Genomic DNA, 13,247 nt, shown 5'->3' on the forward strand with positions numbered 1-13,247 from the left:
CGCTCGTCATCAGCCCAGAGGTCGGAGAACCTCACGGCTCCGTGATGTACCTGATCCCTCGCAGCTTGGCGCGGTTGTCATGGCGATCCAGGATGTTGTGCAGGATCTCCAGCACCAGCTGCCGCAGCTCGCTGTCCTCCATCAGAGAGATGGAGAAGAGCGGGTCCAGGAAGGAAGGAGGCAACGCAGCCGCCATGGACTTAGACCTGAATCCAGAGGTCACCTGAGGAAGAGGAGAGAGGTGAGGAAGATGTGAGGAAGAGGAGAGAGGTGAGGAAGAGGAGGGGGTGAGGAAGAGACGAGGAGGAGGTGAGGAAGAGGAAGAGGAAGAGACGAGGAAGAGGTGAGGAAGAGGAGGGGGTGAGGAAGAGGAGGAGGTGAGGAAGAGGAAGAGACGAGGAAGAGGTGAGGAAGAGGAGGGGGTGAGGAAGAGACGAGGAAGAGGTGAGGAAGAGGAAGAGACGAGGAAGAGTAAGAGGTGAGAAAGAGGTGAGGAAGAGGAAGAGACGAGGAAGGGGTGAGGAAGAGGTGAGGAAGAGACGAGGAAGAGGAAGAGGTGAGAAAGAGGTGAGGAAGAGGAAGAGACGAGGAAGAGACGAGGAAGAGGAAGAGGTGAGGAAGAGGAGGGGGTGAGGAAGAGGAGGAGGTGAGGAAGAGGAAGAGACGAGGAAGAGGTGAGGAAGAGGAGGGGGTGAGGAAGAGACGAGGAAGAGGTGAGGAAGAGGAAGAGACGAGGAAGAGGAAGAGGTGAGAAAGAGGTGAGGAAGAGGAAGAGACGAGGAAGGGGTGAGGAAGAGGTGAGGAAGAGACGAGGAAGAGGAAGAGGTGAGAAAGAGGTGAGGAAGAGGAAGAGACGAGGAAGAGGAAGAGGTGAGAAAGAGGTGAGGAAGAGGAAGAGACGAGGAAGGGGTGAGGAAGAGGTGAGGAAGAGACGAGGAAGAGGAAGAGGTGAGAAAGAGGTGAGGAAGAGGAAGAGACGAGGAAGAGGAAGAGGTGAAGAAGAGGAAGAGACGAGGAAGAGACGAGGAAGAGATGAAGAGGTGAGGAAGAGGTGAGGAAGAGGAAGAGACGAGGAAGAGGAAGAGGTGAGGAAGAGGAAGAGACGAGGAAGAGGTGAGGAAGAGGTGAGGAAGAGGAAGAGACGAGGAAGAGGTGAGGAAGAGGAAGAGACGAGGAAGAGGAAGAGGTGAGGAAGAGGTGAGGAAGAGACGAGGAAGAGGAAGAGGTGAGGAAGAGGTGAGGAAGAGACGAGGAAGAGGAAGAGGTGAGGAAGAGGTGAGGAAGAGGAAGAGGTGAGGAAGAGGAAGAGACGAGGAAGAGACGAGGAAGAGGTGAGGAAGAGGAAGAGACGAGGAAGAGGAAGAGGTGAGGAAGAGGTGAGGAAGAGGAAGAGGTGAGGAAGAGACGAGGAAGAGACGAGGAAGAGATGAAGAGGTGAGGAAGAGGTGAGGAAGAGACGAGGAAGAGGAAGAGGTGAGGAAGAGGCGAGGAAGAGGTGAGGAAGAGGAAGAGGTGAGGAAGAGACGAGGAAGAGGTGAGGAAGAGGTGAGGAAGAGACGAGGAAGAGGTGAGGAAGAGACGAGGAAGAGGTGAGGAAGAGACGAGGAAGAGGTGAGGAAGAGACGAGGAAGAGATGAAGAGGTGAGGAAGAGGAAGAGACGAGGAAGAGGTGAGGAAGAGGTGAGGAAGAGGAAGAGACGAGGAAGAGGTGAGGAAGAGGTGAGGAAGAGGAAGAGACGAGGAAGAGGAAGAGGTGAGGAAGAGGAAGAGACGAGGAAGAGGAAGAGACGAGGAAGAGGTGAGGAAGAGGAAGAGACGAGGAAGAGGTGAGGAAGAGGAAGAGGTGAGGAAGAGGTGAGGAAGAGGAAGAGACGAGGAAGAGACGAGGAAGAGGTGAGGAAGAGGTGAGGAAGAGGAAGAGACGAGGAAGAGATGAGGAAGAGGAAGAGGTGAGGAAGAGACGAGGAAGAGATGAGGAAGAGGAAGAGGTGAGGAAGAGACGAGGAAGAGATGAGGAAGAGGAAAGGAAGAGGAAGAGACGAGGAAGAGACGAGGAAGAGGTGAGGAAGAGGAAGAGACGAGGAAGAGATGAGGAAGAGGTGAGGAAGAGACGAGGAAGAGATAAGGAAGAGGAAGAGACGAGGAAGAGACGAGGAAGAGGAAGAGGAAGATGCGGTGGGGTGGGGGGGGTCGGCTGGTCAAACCCACCATCATTAGGTTTTATTTCAGGTTGAGTTTGCAGGTGGGACAAACTGAAGGGCATCCCGGTTTGCTGCATGTCACCCCCCTCCCCCGCCACATTTCCCCCCCCCCCCCCGCCACATTTGCCCTCCCCCGCCACATTGCGCCCCTCCCCCGCCACATTGCCCCTCCCCCGCCACATTGCCCCCCCCTCCCCCCACCCTGCGGTTACATTCGCACCTCGCAGCTGAAGCAGTGAATCAGCTTTAACCTTCAGCCCGGCTGGCAGTCCTGAACCGTCTGGGCTTCGCCCTGTCACCACCGTTTGCACACTGACACTGTTCACACACACTCTGGCTGACCCCCCCCCCCCATTTCACCCTTCCTCCAGCTGCATGGAGAAGCAGTTGGAAGCGAGATGAGGACCGACAGCCGACATAAAGCTGTCTGAGAGCGTGCAGACATCTGCAGCAGGAGTGTGTGTGTGTGTGTGTGTGTGTGTGTGTGTGTGCGTGTGTGTGTGTGTGTGTGTGTGTGTGGACCCACCTGTACCTCCTCATCTCCGCAACATGAGGACCTCTTAATGATGGAGAAGGAAACTTTCAGTGATTACAGCTTCATAAGTTGTTTTTTTTTCTTGAAGTTCGTTTAGAAATTAATATTTTCCATGAAATTAGATTTTTTTATTTTAAACAACTCGACGGTTTGTTTGTTTGTTTGCATAAATACTTATATTTAAATGTGTGTGTAGTTGAGGAGGAATGCAGTGTGTGTGTAGCAGTAAAGCTCATGTTTGTATGCGAGCAGGAAGAGCTGGACTGAAAGTCGTCCAGCACAGCGACGCTCCGTCTCGACGCTTAGCTACGTTTCCTGCCGTTCCTCCAGGATCCTGGAAGACGGAAAATCCTCCTGTATTGATCATCTGACGAGGTTGTGAAAGGAAACGTAGGAAACCAAGTATCTCACCACCAACACCAGTACATTTACCGCTGATTATTATCACTCATTGGCTGGTCAGGTCATGTGATTGACCATGGCTACCTTTAATGATGCGAGGGGAAATAAAAAACAAGAAAACCGGGCAGAAACAGAGAAAACAGCAGACAAATCCTCCAGGTTGTTGATCAGGACCGGCTGCTGAAAGACTCACCATGATGAGGGAGCTGAGCAGCATCGTCTGGATCCTCTTGGTGCCTCCATGCCTGAATAACACATGAAAACGCGTTATTTCTCCATCATACATGTCTAAATTACCACTTCACGGGCTACGTTTCCATCGCCCCTGGAACAACGTGAAACATAAATATAGCAATAAAAACTGGTCACGGCAACACATATGTAGAAACACCTCCCAAATACACATCAAGCGCTTTTTCAGGTGTCCATATAGAAGTACGTTACAAAAATGTCAGGGAAACACTTTATTTTACATTTACGCATTGATGGGAGCCTCCGTGACATCACCCGTAGGTTTCTGAAGAGCTGAATTGAAGCTCGGTGGGCGGTTCCTACCATCACCATCTTGGCAGGGGCATGCGTGTTGTTTCGCCCGGAAAATACAAATATGGGCAAAGAGGTGGAGCTGAGAGGGGGGCTGTGAGCGTCATGGTGGATGATTGACATCCAGCGAACTTTCTGTAGATAAGAGCTAACTGAGCTAACCCGGAGATAACAGGAGCTAACCAGCTAAGCAGGCTAAAGCTAAGTCATGTTGTTAACCAGCTAAACACTGCGGTTGTTCTACGTTCTTCTGACTTGAAAGGGGAGATCGGGTACCTGTCAATCAAAAGGACACGCCCTCTAAATATGCCGAATTTCGAGATTAAATTACTTTTAAACGGGCGAGTTAGACAAAATTTCACTCCCCCCACAGTTGTCATGAAGGTAAACCTGATCTATGAACCTAAAATGGATTTAGTAAAGATGGCGTCGTGTGTATGGTATGAAAGATGGGCGGAGTCGCCGCAGGTTTCTAAAGAGCTGAACCGAAGCTCATTGGGCAGCTCCTACCATCGCCATCTTGGCAGCATCGAGCGTGGATGACTGACATCTAGATAACTCCAACCTGCCTTAGGCTATGAGCTAATCAGCTAACCCGGAGCTAACAGAAGCTAACAGGCTAAAGGAGGTAAGCGGGCTAAAGCTAAAGCTAACCGGCTAGCACAGGCTCCACTTTTTAACCCTGGAGGTTGCTGCTTGGAATGGACGGAGGAGGAGACGGAAACGTTTTTACCAACAGAGAAAAATAAAACCTTCAGGCTTGTTAGCTAACAGCAAAACACATTTTTTTCAGGAGTTACAAAGAGAAATGATGACGAAGGGCTTCGAAGAGTCATGTTAAATCCTTCATCCTGTAAGGGGACAACCAAAACCCGACCTGGTTACGTTGCAGCAGCCGTGATTCTCGTAAAATCTCACCCCGCAGTCGAGAATCTCTTTACTTTACAAGACTTACGGCGTTAAATAGAAACACCTGGATGCGGATGCAGTTTTATGAAGCTGTTGAAAAACTGCAATGGAAATGTAGCGGGTGTCGTTGGTTATAATCAGTGCTTTTCCAACCTCAGCCGTCTGAAGTATTAATGTTTAAACACTTCAACAGTCTCAAGTCGCTGCTTTTACCAGCAGAGTTACGGACCTCCTTCCCTCCAACAGCGACTTCGGCTTCAGACCAGGTTTTTGTCTCCAGACGATTTTGTTCCTGCTGCTATTATTCAGCTGTTAACACGATCTCCGACATGTGTCGCGTGTTGCATTCCCGTTATTCCCGGTAAACACAGAGTCTCCCCGCGGGTTCTTCCACCATCCTAAATGATGCCTGTTAGGTTAACGGGTCACTAATTCCTCTGGAGGAGTGTGTGTGTGTCTCTATGTTGGCCCTGTGTTGGACAGTCGACCCGTCGGGATTGAACCTTCCTCTCCTGCTTCCTGATGACAGATTCCGTCTTCTCTGCCCGAACCGGACGGAGCAGAAAATGAACGAATCAATCATTTTAATGGGACAATGGCGACAGCGTGACACAGCAGGAGCTTCACTCTGCAACACTAACATGCTTCTGTCGAATCTCTACGGCAATAAAGACAGAAGAAGAAGAGAGAGATGTCTAAGTGTGTGAGGATGAAGAGGAGGAGGAGGAGGATGGTGTTCATTTGATTTGGGATTATATGTTCTTTCCCTGCAGAAGCCTGGAGGATTAGCTTGTTTCTGCTTCTCTTTTCCCTCCCTCTGAGTGACCTGGGAGCTGAAAGCCCTGCGGGGGGGAGGTGGAGGAGTAAGAGTCAGGACACACCAGCGCTGGACGAATATTGGGTTAAAGGTTCACAGTAACCTCCAGTAGACAGCAACGTCCAATCAAAGAGGCTTATTGAACATGTATCCAGTCTGACGTGCGACGTATGAACATCGTTAACATGAAGTACAAAAGGTCACGGCATAGTTTCACGTCTTCTACGTGTGATTTTCATCGTTAACATTCTCCTGTTGGGGAATCCATCAAGCGTTTAACGAGTTAATCAGAATGCGATGGATGTGAGACTCACCCGATCTTCACGGTGTCCAAAGTGTGGCAGGGGGTCCCGTACACGGGAACCTTTCCCATGACGAACATCATGACTTCAGCTCGCTGGTAGTCCGGCAGGTTTCCGCCAAAAAAGCCTGAAAACGTGAGAAGAAATGAAACCGGAAGGTTCCTGTAAAGCTGAGCTTCGGGTTCACCGGGAGGACGTCGTACCGATGGTCTGGATGATGGCGTTCTGCACGATGCGCTCTTCGCTCTCCTTCCCGCGGACGGATGAAACGCTGCTGCTGGAGTTTCTCCTGGAGGTGTCGCCCGGCTCGAAGTCCACGCTCATCCTCAGGTGTTTGAGCAGAGTGTTGAACACCTCCAGCACTGTGGGACCTGCCGGCAGAGTCACGTCACGTTAGAAACACTTTTAGTTGCTTTCATACGACTCCTGAAACGTCTTGGAAGCAGCTTTAAGGCTGAAATTACCGTCATAAAACTGGAGTTTGTGTTGTTTTTTTACCAAAACAGGAAATGTTGTTAACTTTACAGAGTATCAACAGGCCAGGGTTTTGATATAAAATACTGTTAAATCACCTTAAATGTTTCCACCTTTACTGTAACCTGCTTCATTCAACCGATTGAATAATGTAAAAACTACCTGTTAAGTTCGCCGATATGGTTAAAGCCATGGCTCACAGAGAGCTGACAACGGACCAAATGGGTAAAAATCTGTTTAAGATACCAACAAGGAGAAAACTCCAAAACATTTAGAAAGCATCGGACCTATTCTGAAGACAGTCATCAGGAAGTGGAGGAGATACGGGACAACACTGGAAGGAAATGGACGTCTTCCTAAGTAAAAACTGGTTGGGAGGCTGGAGAGACCAGAAGGAGATGCAGGAAGTTCTGGTTGTGGACGATGAAACGAGACGGATGGGTCGGGGTGCACGCTCAGGACATAACTTCAAAAGACAGAGTTTGTCTCATCATAATAACTTTATCAATGGAATATCAAAAGAACTGTATTTCCATGGTGAAGCACGGCGGTGGCATTATCATGCTTTGGTTCCTTCAGCTGAACCGGAGGTTTAGGAACAGTTTCATCCGTCTCCTGTGGCGCTTAATTTCTCATTAGACAAAAAAACAACAACGTAGCATTACCATCAGAAACCAGAGGGGCAGTGTCGAGTTGCTCGCCTGACACACAACCACTGGAAGAAAAAAACGAGAGGAAGAGGAACAGGAAGACGACGCAAAACCGCCAAAATAAAAAACACCTGATGAAGAAGAAGCAGAAGAAGTTGAGAGCAGCAAAACGAGGAGGGTTTATTCTTCTTCTGGTGTTTTTATGTGGTTGTAAACAGCTTTTAGGGCGGTGAATTACCGTTACAGTCAGAGGCTTCTTCAGCTGTTTATTCTTTATTCATGCATCGATCACATGACTCCTCTGTCGGGATGGACGAAGTCCGACTTAACTGAACCAAAATATATTTAATCATCTTCATGACTGGTGGGAAAGTTTTGCTTCCATGGCGGCAGTGACCGTCGCCTCGTGCAGCTCAGGATGGGGATCAAACTGTTGGTTTTCCTTAACTCGGCTGAAACTGGGCGTGTCTGTAAAAAGTCCTGATCCGATGCTGTTGTAGTGGCGCTATCTGTAACGGACTTCATGCCTGTCTGAACTTTATCAGCTGGCTGGGTAAAGCAGCTCCTTCTGGTCCGACGGTGGAAATATTAACAGTAAAAATATCCATTTCCAACCTTTGCGGCATTTCTTTAGTTGTGGATGTGAATCCGGCTCCTCAGAGCCTGCAGACAAACTGCACAGTACCAGACGGATTCACTTTGACGCAGAAAGCAACACCTCAGATTATCATAGCATCAGCGCTGACCAGTCGGTCCGCCTGCGAGGCCTCCACTCACAGCGCAGAGGGAAACAAGTCCGTTGGAGGGCACGCCAGAAACCGGCATGTTGCTGCATGAATCATGAAGCTAAAATAAGAGCAGGCTGCAAAAGTTAGTCTTCAGATAGAAATACGGGGATGAAACATGATTTCTGTTTCAGCTGAGCGGGATAATCTGATTGGTTCTCTGCAGAAATGGAAGAAGTTACTGCTAGCTAGTGGTCGTGCTAAGCTACGCTAACCGCACAAAGACGCAGTGTCTCTTTCTACACTCTGTACTACACTACAGCACAGACTCAGTGTTGCACACTGCCGACTGTCAGCTACACCAACACACCCCCATACACACCTGCAGCCCCCCCCCATCAGACCTAAAGTCTCACAGCACAACAAACGACCAGAAATACAGAAAACACAGAAACTATCCTCCTATGAAAAACAGTGAGGATTCATGATGTTTGGATGTCAGACAGAAACCTGCCGGGGAACAACGTGGACCACTGGACACGCTAAACCCAATAAAACTAACTGGAGAAAATTTAGTATAATATAAATACATGAAAAACAGTGATTAGAAATTACTTTTTTAAATGATTTAAATTAATAAAAAGTTTAAATAAATAAATACATAACATCTGTCATGGCAATACTTAAACAATAAAAAATGATTTGAAATTAAATCAATAAATGACTGTAGAAAGTAGAATAAATGTAAAAATGAATGAATTGCTATAAATGAAAATGAAAGAATGAAGCTGGTCTGGTTTGGGTTTGAAGCGCCTTACGGCTTCATGTTGTTCAGGTTTGGTTTAACTGGGATTCTACTGGTTTATCTGGCGTTTCTGGTCACTCTGTGCGCATTTCAGGATATCTGGCATCAACATTCATCTCATGTTCACAAAGAGAGAAACTCCTTTCATTCTATTCTGGGTTTTAGAGTATTGTTGGTTTGATGAGCAGCTATTTGTTCTATTGATCATCTGAAACACTTTAAGGTAAATATGGTGCGTGTAAATAATCTGACTAATGATAATCAGACTTCTGAGTTTGTTCCCAGACCCATGAAACTAAACTGAAAACAAATTATTCTTTGTGGGAAAGTAACATTAATTATTCAGTAATTTTTCATTAAAACAATCGTCTTTAACCCTTAAAACACCGAGTTGTTTAAAGTAATAAGTAATAATTTTGGTCGGTCAGAGATTTTTTAAATTCTAATATAAAACTGCACGTTGAGACTGAATCTTTTTAATCCCAGTCAGCACGCAGACATGACGTTTCCATGGAGATGTGTTTTTATGCAAACGTGAGGTTTCAATGGAGATGTGATGTTTTTATGCTGACGTGACGTTTCCATGGAGACGTGAAGTTTCCATGAAGACGTGACGTTTCCATGGATACGTGATGTTTCCATGGAGACGTAACGTTTCCATGAAGACGTAACGTTTCCATGAAGACGTGACGTTTCCATGGAGACGTGACGTTTCCATGAAGACTCGACGTTCCCATGGAGACGTGACGTTTCCATGGAGACGTGACGTTTCCATGAACATTACTTCACAACATTTCCATGGAGAGGTGATATTTTTACGCAGACGTGATGTTTCCATGGAGACGTGATGTTTTTCAGCTGTCAGATTATGAGGTTAAAATGAAGTAAAATCAGTATATCAGCAGATGAAACATATTTACCTGCTATAAATTCTCTGCTCACTTTTTTAAATCTTTGGCTGCTCCTGATTGGACATTAGCAGCGATTTAAGCGCTCTGATTGGTTGAATTTAACAGAAGTGTCTTTATCATCATTTCTAGGTGAAAATATGTCTCCTGTCAACGTGGCAGTTCTGGTGTTCCATGTTCATGATGAAAAAGTGATATAATGCTGGTATGATGGAGATCTAGTGGAGTTTTAAGGGTTCAATCTGTAAAAATAAACAGTTTGAGGCTAATATGATGTTTTTTGTTCCAAACACCAGAAAATGCCCCTAAAGGAGGCAAACTTCCCTCTAAATGACAGTAACAGTGATAGTTAATGCCAGGCAGGTGGGGGGTCTGCAGCAACATCTGGACTATGAGCTCAGTCTACAACGTGGTCATACTGTACCGAGCCACAGATTGGGTGGAGTCGTATTTTCACTTTCAAAGCTGAACACGTCGCTTCTTTTGGACTCCTGGATCATGCCTGCCCAGACGGCGGGGTGTGTTTCCCAGACAGAGACAGTACAACAGGTTGGTGGAGGTAAAAACAACACATTATGACGTACATGTTTGTTCCTAACAGAACTCTGTTAATCATCTCTCCACAGCGGCGAAATGGAAATAACTTCACAGGAAACGTGAAGAAAACGACTTTTCTGCCCATTTGCGTCTGTTCTTATCTTGCAACCTTTGTGCTTATTTAATTAGCATATATAAATGCTTGTTGAGGAAAAAAAGCCACAGAGGTGCGGAGGGAAAACACGTTTCCTGCTGTTCTACTCCGCAGTGAGAAGGAACGGAGGCGACGTTGCGGTTCCGGAGGAGGACAGCTCCGGTTCTGCGGTTCCAGGTTCTTCATAAGTTCAGTAGCTTTAAGCAACTTCTGACTGGTTGGCTGTGTGTCTGTGTCTCCCCGTGTTGTACTACTCGATATCGTCCCACACTTTACCAGGATATTTCAGGAGCAAATTAGAGGTGGTGATTTGGGTTGCCATGGATACAATGTAAAAATAAAGAAAAGCCTCAATGTCTATAAAAGTCCAGCGTAGAAAAGATTAAATCAGCGTCTGACAGTTAACTCTGCTGCAGCGAAGACCTGTTGGACCCACCTACTGATCCTTTGGCGGCGATGGCCACCGTCTCCAGCAGGACCTGGACGATGCCGGCTCTGACCCGCGGCGTGTTCTTGTTGTGGTTGTCCAGGTGGTTCAGAACCTGCTGGATGACGTGGTGGGAGTGTTGAGCCTGGGAAAATCAGACAAACAACACAGGTTTAAAACATGATCATGATCATTACAGCCATCAGACAACAAGATGCAACGTTGTATAATGGCTGTAAATCTCGTTAGGTGAAGTGTAGAGATACTTCTTTTTTTCCAACACCCACTTATTCTTCCTCATGGCATCTTTTCCTGATTTATAAGGCGGCGCCGGTAAAAACTGTCTAAGCTGTAGTTTGGTTCTGTAAACTTATCAAATGTAAATGTCTTTATGTCTAACCTTGGGCGAGCTGGGTTGAACCTTGAATTTCCCCTCGGAGATAAATAAAGTATCTTTGATTTGAATGATTTGATTTGATTAAGGACAAAGTCTTTTAGTTTGGTGCGTGTAAGATGTAACCAGCTGATTGGTCGGCGCTAGTGGTGGGAAATCTAATAACAAAAAAAAAAAAATAATAAATCGGGATTTTTTTATTCACAACTTTAAAATAAACTTTTGTTCAAAACTTTTGTTCAAAAATAATCCATTATGAATTTGTCATTTTTCTTGTTTATTTTTAACTTTTTACATGTCTTCTTGGGCGTTACAGCAGAAAGACGGTCTGGCTGCTGGGCTGTTTTTTTCCCCGACTGAAATTAAGAAATGTGACAAGTTTTGTGCATTTTTTTTTGTTTTTAAAGAATCACTATTTAAATCGAATCGGCACCCAAAAAATCGAATCGAATCGAATCGAGACGAAAGCATGTCGTCACAGCCCGAGTCGGCGCCACTCACTCAAACAGACCCTGAAAGCGATTCTGTATCAGCTTCCTGCATCATTTAGGAACTGAAATTGTTCCAAAACGATCAATTTCTAATAGTTTAGGAATTAAAAAAGACCAAACCAGCAGGTCAGTTATTGCGAAATCTTGTGCAAAATCTAAATGTTGCAGTAAAAACCTGCTTATGGAAACACATACATCTCATTAAATACACTCAAATATCGCTGATAAAGTTCTCGCGAGGTGGTTCTACAGCTCTGAACGTTTAATGGAAACACTTTTTTCAGATTTACACATCATGGGACGTGGCGTAGGCGTCATGTGACCAGCTCGACTGTGTCATTAGAGACAGTCGAGCTGGTCACATGCTTCGCTTCCTTTGATTGATTTCACGTGTCTGTTGGAGTAACGCTACCAAGAGGGGACTTCCCAAACCAGGAATGGATGAGAAGTGAGGAGTTGTTGGTTCGGAAGGCTGGATGAGGTGAAATTGAGCTGGGAGCTGCTTCAGGATGGACTCCATCTTTCTAAGAAGCTCCTGTCGGCAGAACGATGTGCCACCGTGTCTCTGCAGGACGATCCCGGGGTGCGCTTGTTTTTTACGTCACCTTCAGATCAAAGAGGCTCGGCGGTTTCATGGCAGGCAGACGCAAACCTCCACGGACAGATCAAAGAGACACAACTCGCACATGAAACACACAAAGTCCTACAGACGTGCACACAAACTGTTTTATCTGCTGGCTCAGCTGGGAGATCCTGGGAGAGCGACTGGTTAAACAGACGGGGAGATGGTATCTCTGATGACATCATCTGTACAATCTTAATTAAACCAAACTTTGTCCCACTCTTCATGCAGCACAAAGTGCTTTACATCTTTAAAACACAAGCAGTCACACGCCAGAGTTCCTCACCGGAACAAGTCAAAGCACACGGGTACGTCAACGCGCTTCCTCTAACATGCATGCAGACTCAACGACAAAGCGCCCCACCCCCCTCTGAATCAACTAGTCTCTAAAAAACCAGTATATCCCAACGTCTCTTGGCATCAGGTGAGGAAACGACATGCTTCCACACAAGATCCACCCCATCCTGGAATCGCACAGCTGCTGGCAGGCCACGCCCACACGGCAACCACAGGGCTGTAAGCGCAGGTCCCGGACCACCCAGACAGAAGCAGTCACCATGGCAACGACACCCCAGTCACGAACAACATGTATAAAAAATTATAAATCGATCGAATCAAAATTTTATTTATAGAGCACTTTCACATACCACGAGGTAACCGATGTGCTGAGCAGGTAAATAAAATAAATCAACATTAACGGGATAAAACGGGTAAACAGACAGAAAAGTCCTGGTGGTCCTGCTCTCTGGAGGTTAGAAGCAAACGTGAAAAGATGAGTTTTTAAAAGAAAAGACTCTGTCTCCACGAGTCAAGTCGAGTCTTTAGGACCACAAGAAGCATCTTTACTTCAGATGTCAGAGCTCTAACAGGACGGTGTCGGCGCTGAAGCTCAGAGAGGTACGAAGGTGCCAGACCATTTAAAAGCCAGAAGGTAACTATTCTGAACGAGACGGGCAGCCGGGGAAGGGAACGCAGCACAGGGTTCTTAAACTTTAGGCCAGGGACCCCTCACACGGGGACCCCCCATCGTAATCCTGATCACAACATATTTACAGCTATTTTTACTAGGGATGAAACGATACCAATATAAGTATCGTATCGGCTCAATACTGTGTGTGTGTGCTCGTACTTGGTATTAATAAAAGTGTACCGATATCACACTAGTCAAGCCAGCACAGATGTGTTTGATGACATGCTTCAGACACGTTTTAAAAGAAACAAAAGCCTTGAATGTTAAAATGTGACATTTTTTGTTCCACTAAAAGCCAGATCTTTGTTCCAAAACCACACATTTATAGTTGTTTTCAGGTAAAACGTTAGATTTTGAAATTGTTAGATCTGTAATGTTATT

General features: G+C 46.3%; 1 protein-coding gene across 1 annotated transcript in view; it reads right to left on the bottom strand.

The window, feature by feature from the left end:
- efr3a (EFR3 homolog A) overlaps window positions 1-13,247 on the bottom strand; it is a 136,323-nt gene that overhangs the window by 21,800 nt on the left and 101,276 nt on the right. Inside the window, exons 10-14 of the mRNA XM_079243250.1 lie at window positions 10,399-10,534; window positions 5,913-6,080; window positions 5,722-5,836; window positions 3,332-3,383; window positions 51-223 (exon numbers count right to left, since the gene is read on the bottom strand). Coding sequence (XP_079099376.1) covers window positions 51-223; window positions 3,332-3,383; window positions 5,722-5,836; window positions 5,913-6,080; window positions 10,399-10,534 — 644 coding nt within the window. The remainder of the gene's footprint in view (window positions 1-50; window positions 224-3,331; window positions 3,384-5,721; window positions 5,837-5,912; window positions 6,081-10,398; window positions 10,535-13,247) is intronic.

This window comes from Telmatherina bonti (genome assembly GCF_933228915.1).
Source record: "Telmatherina bonti genome assembly, chromosome: 7".
Taxonomy (NCBI): domain Eukaryota; kingdom Metazoa; phylum Chordata; class Actinopteri; order Atheriniformes; family Telmatherinidae; genus Telmatherina; species Telmatherina bonti.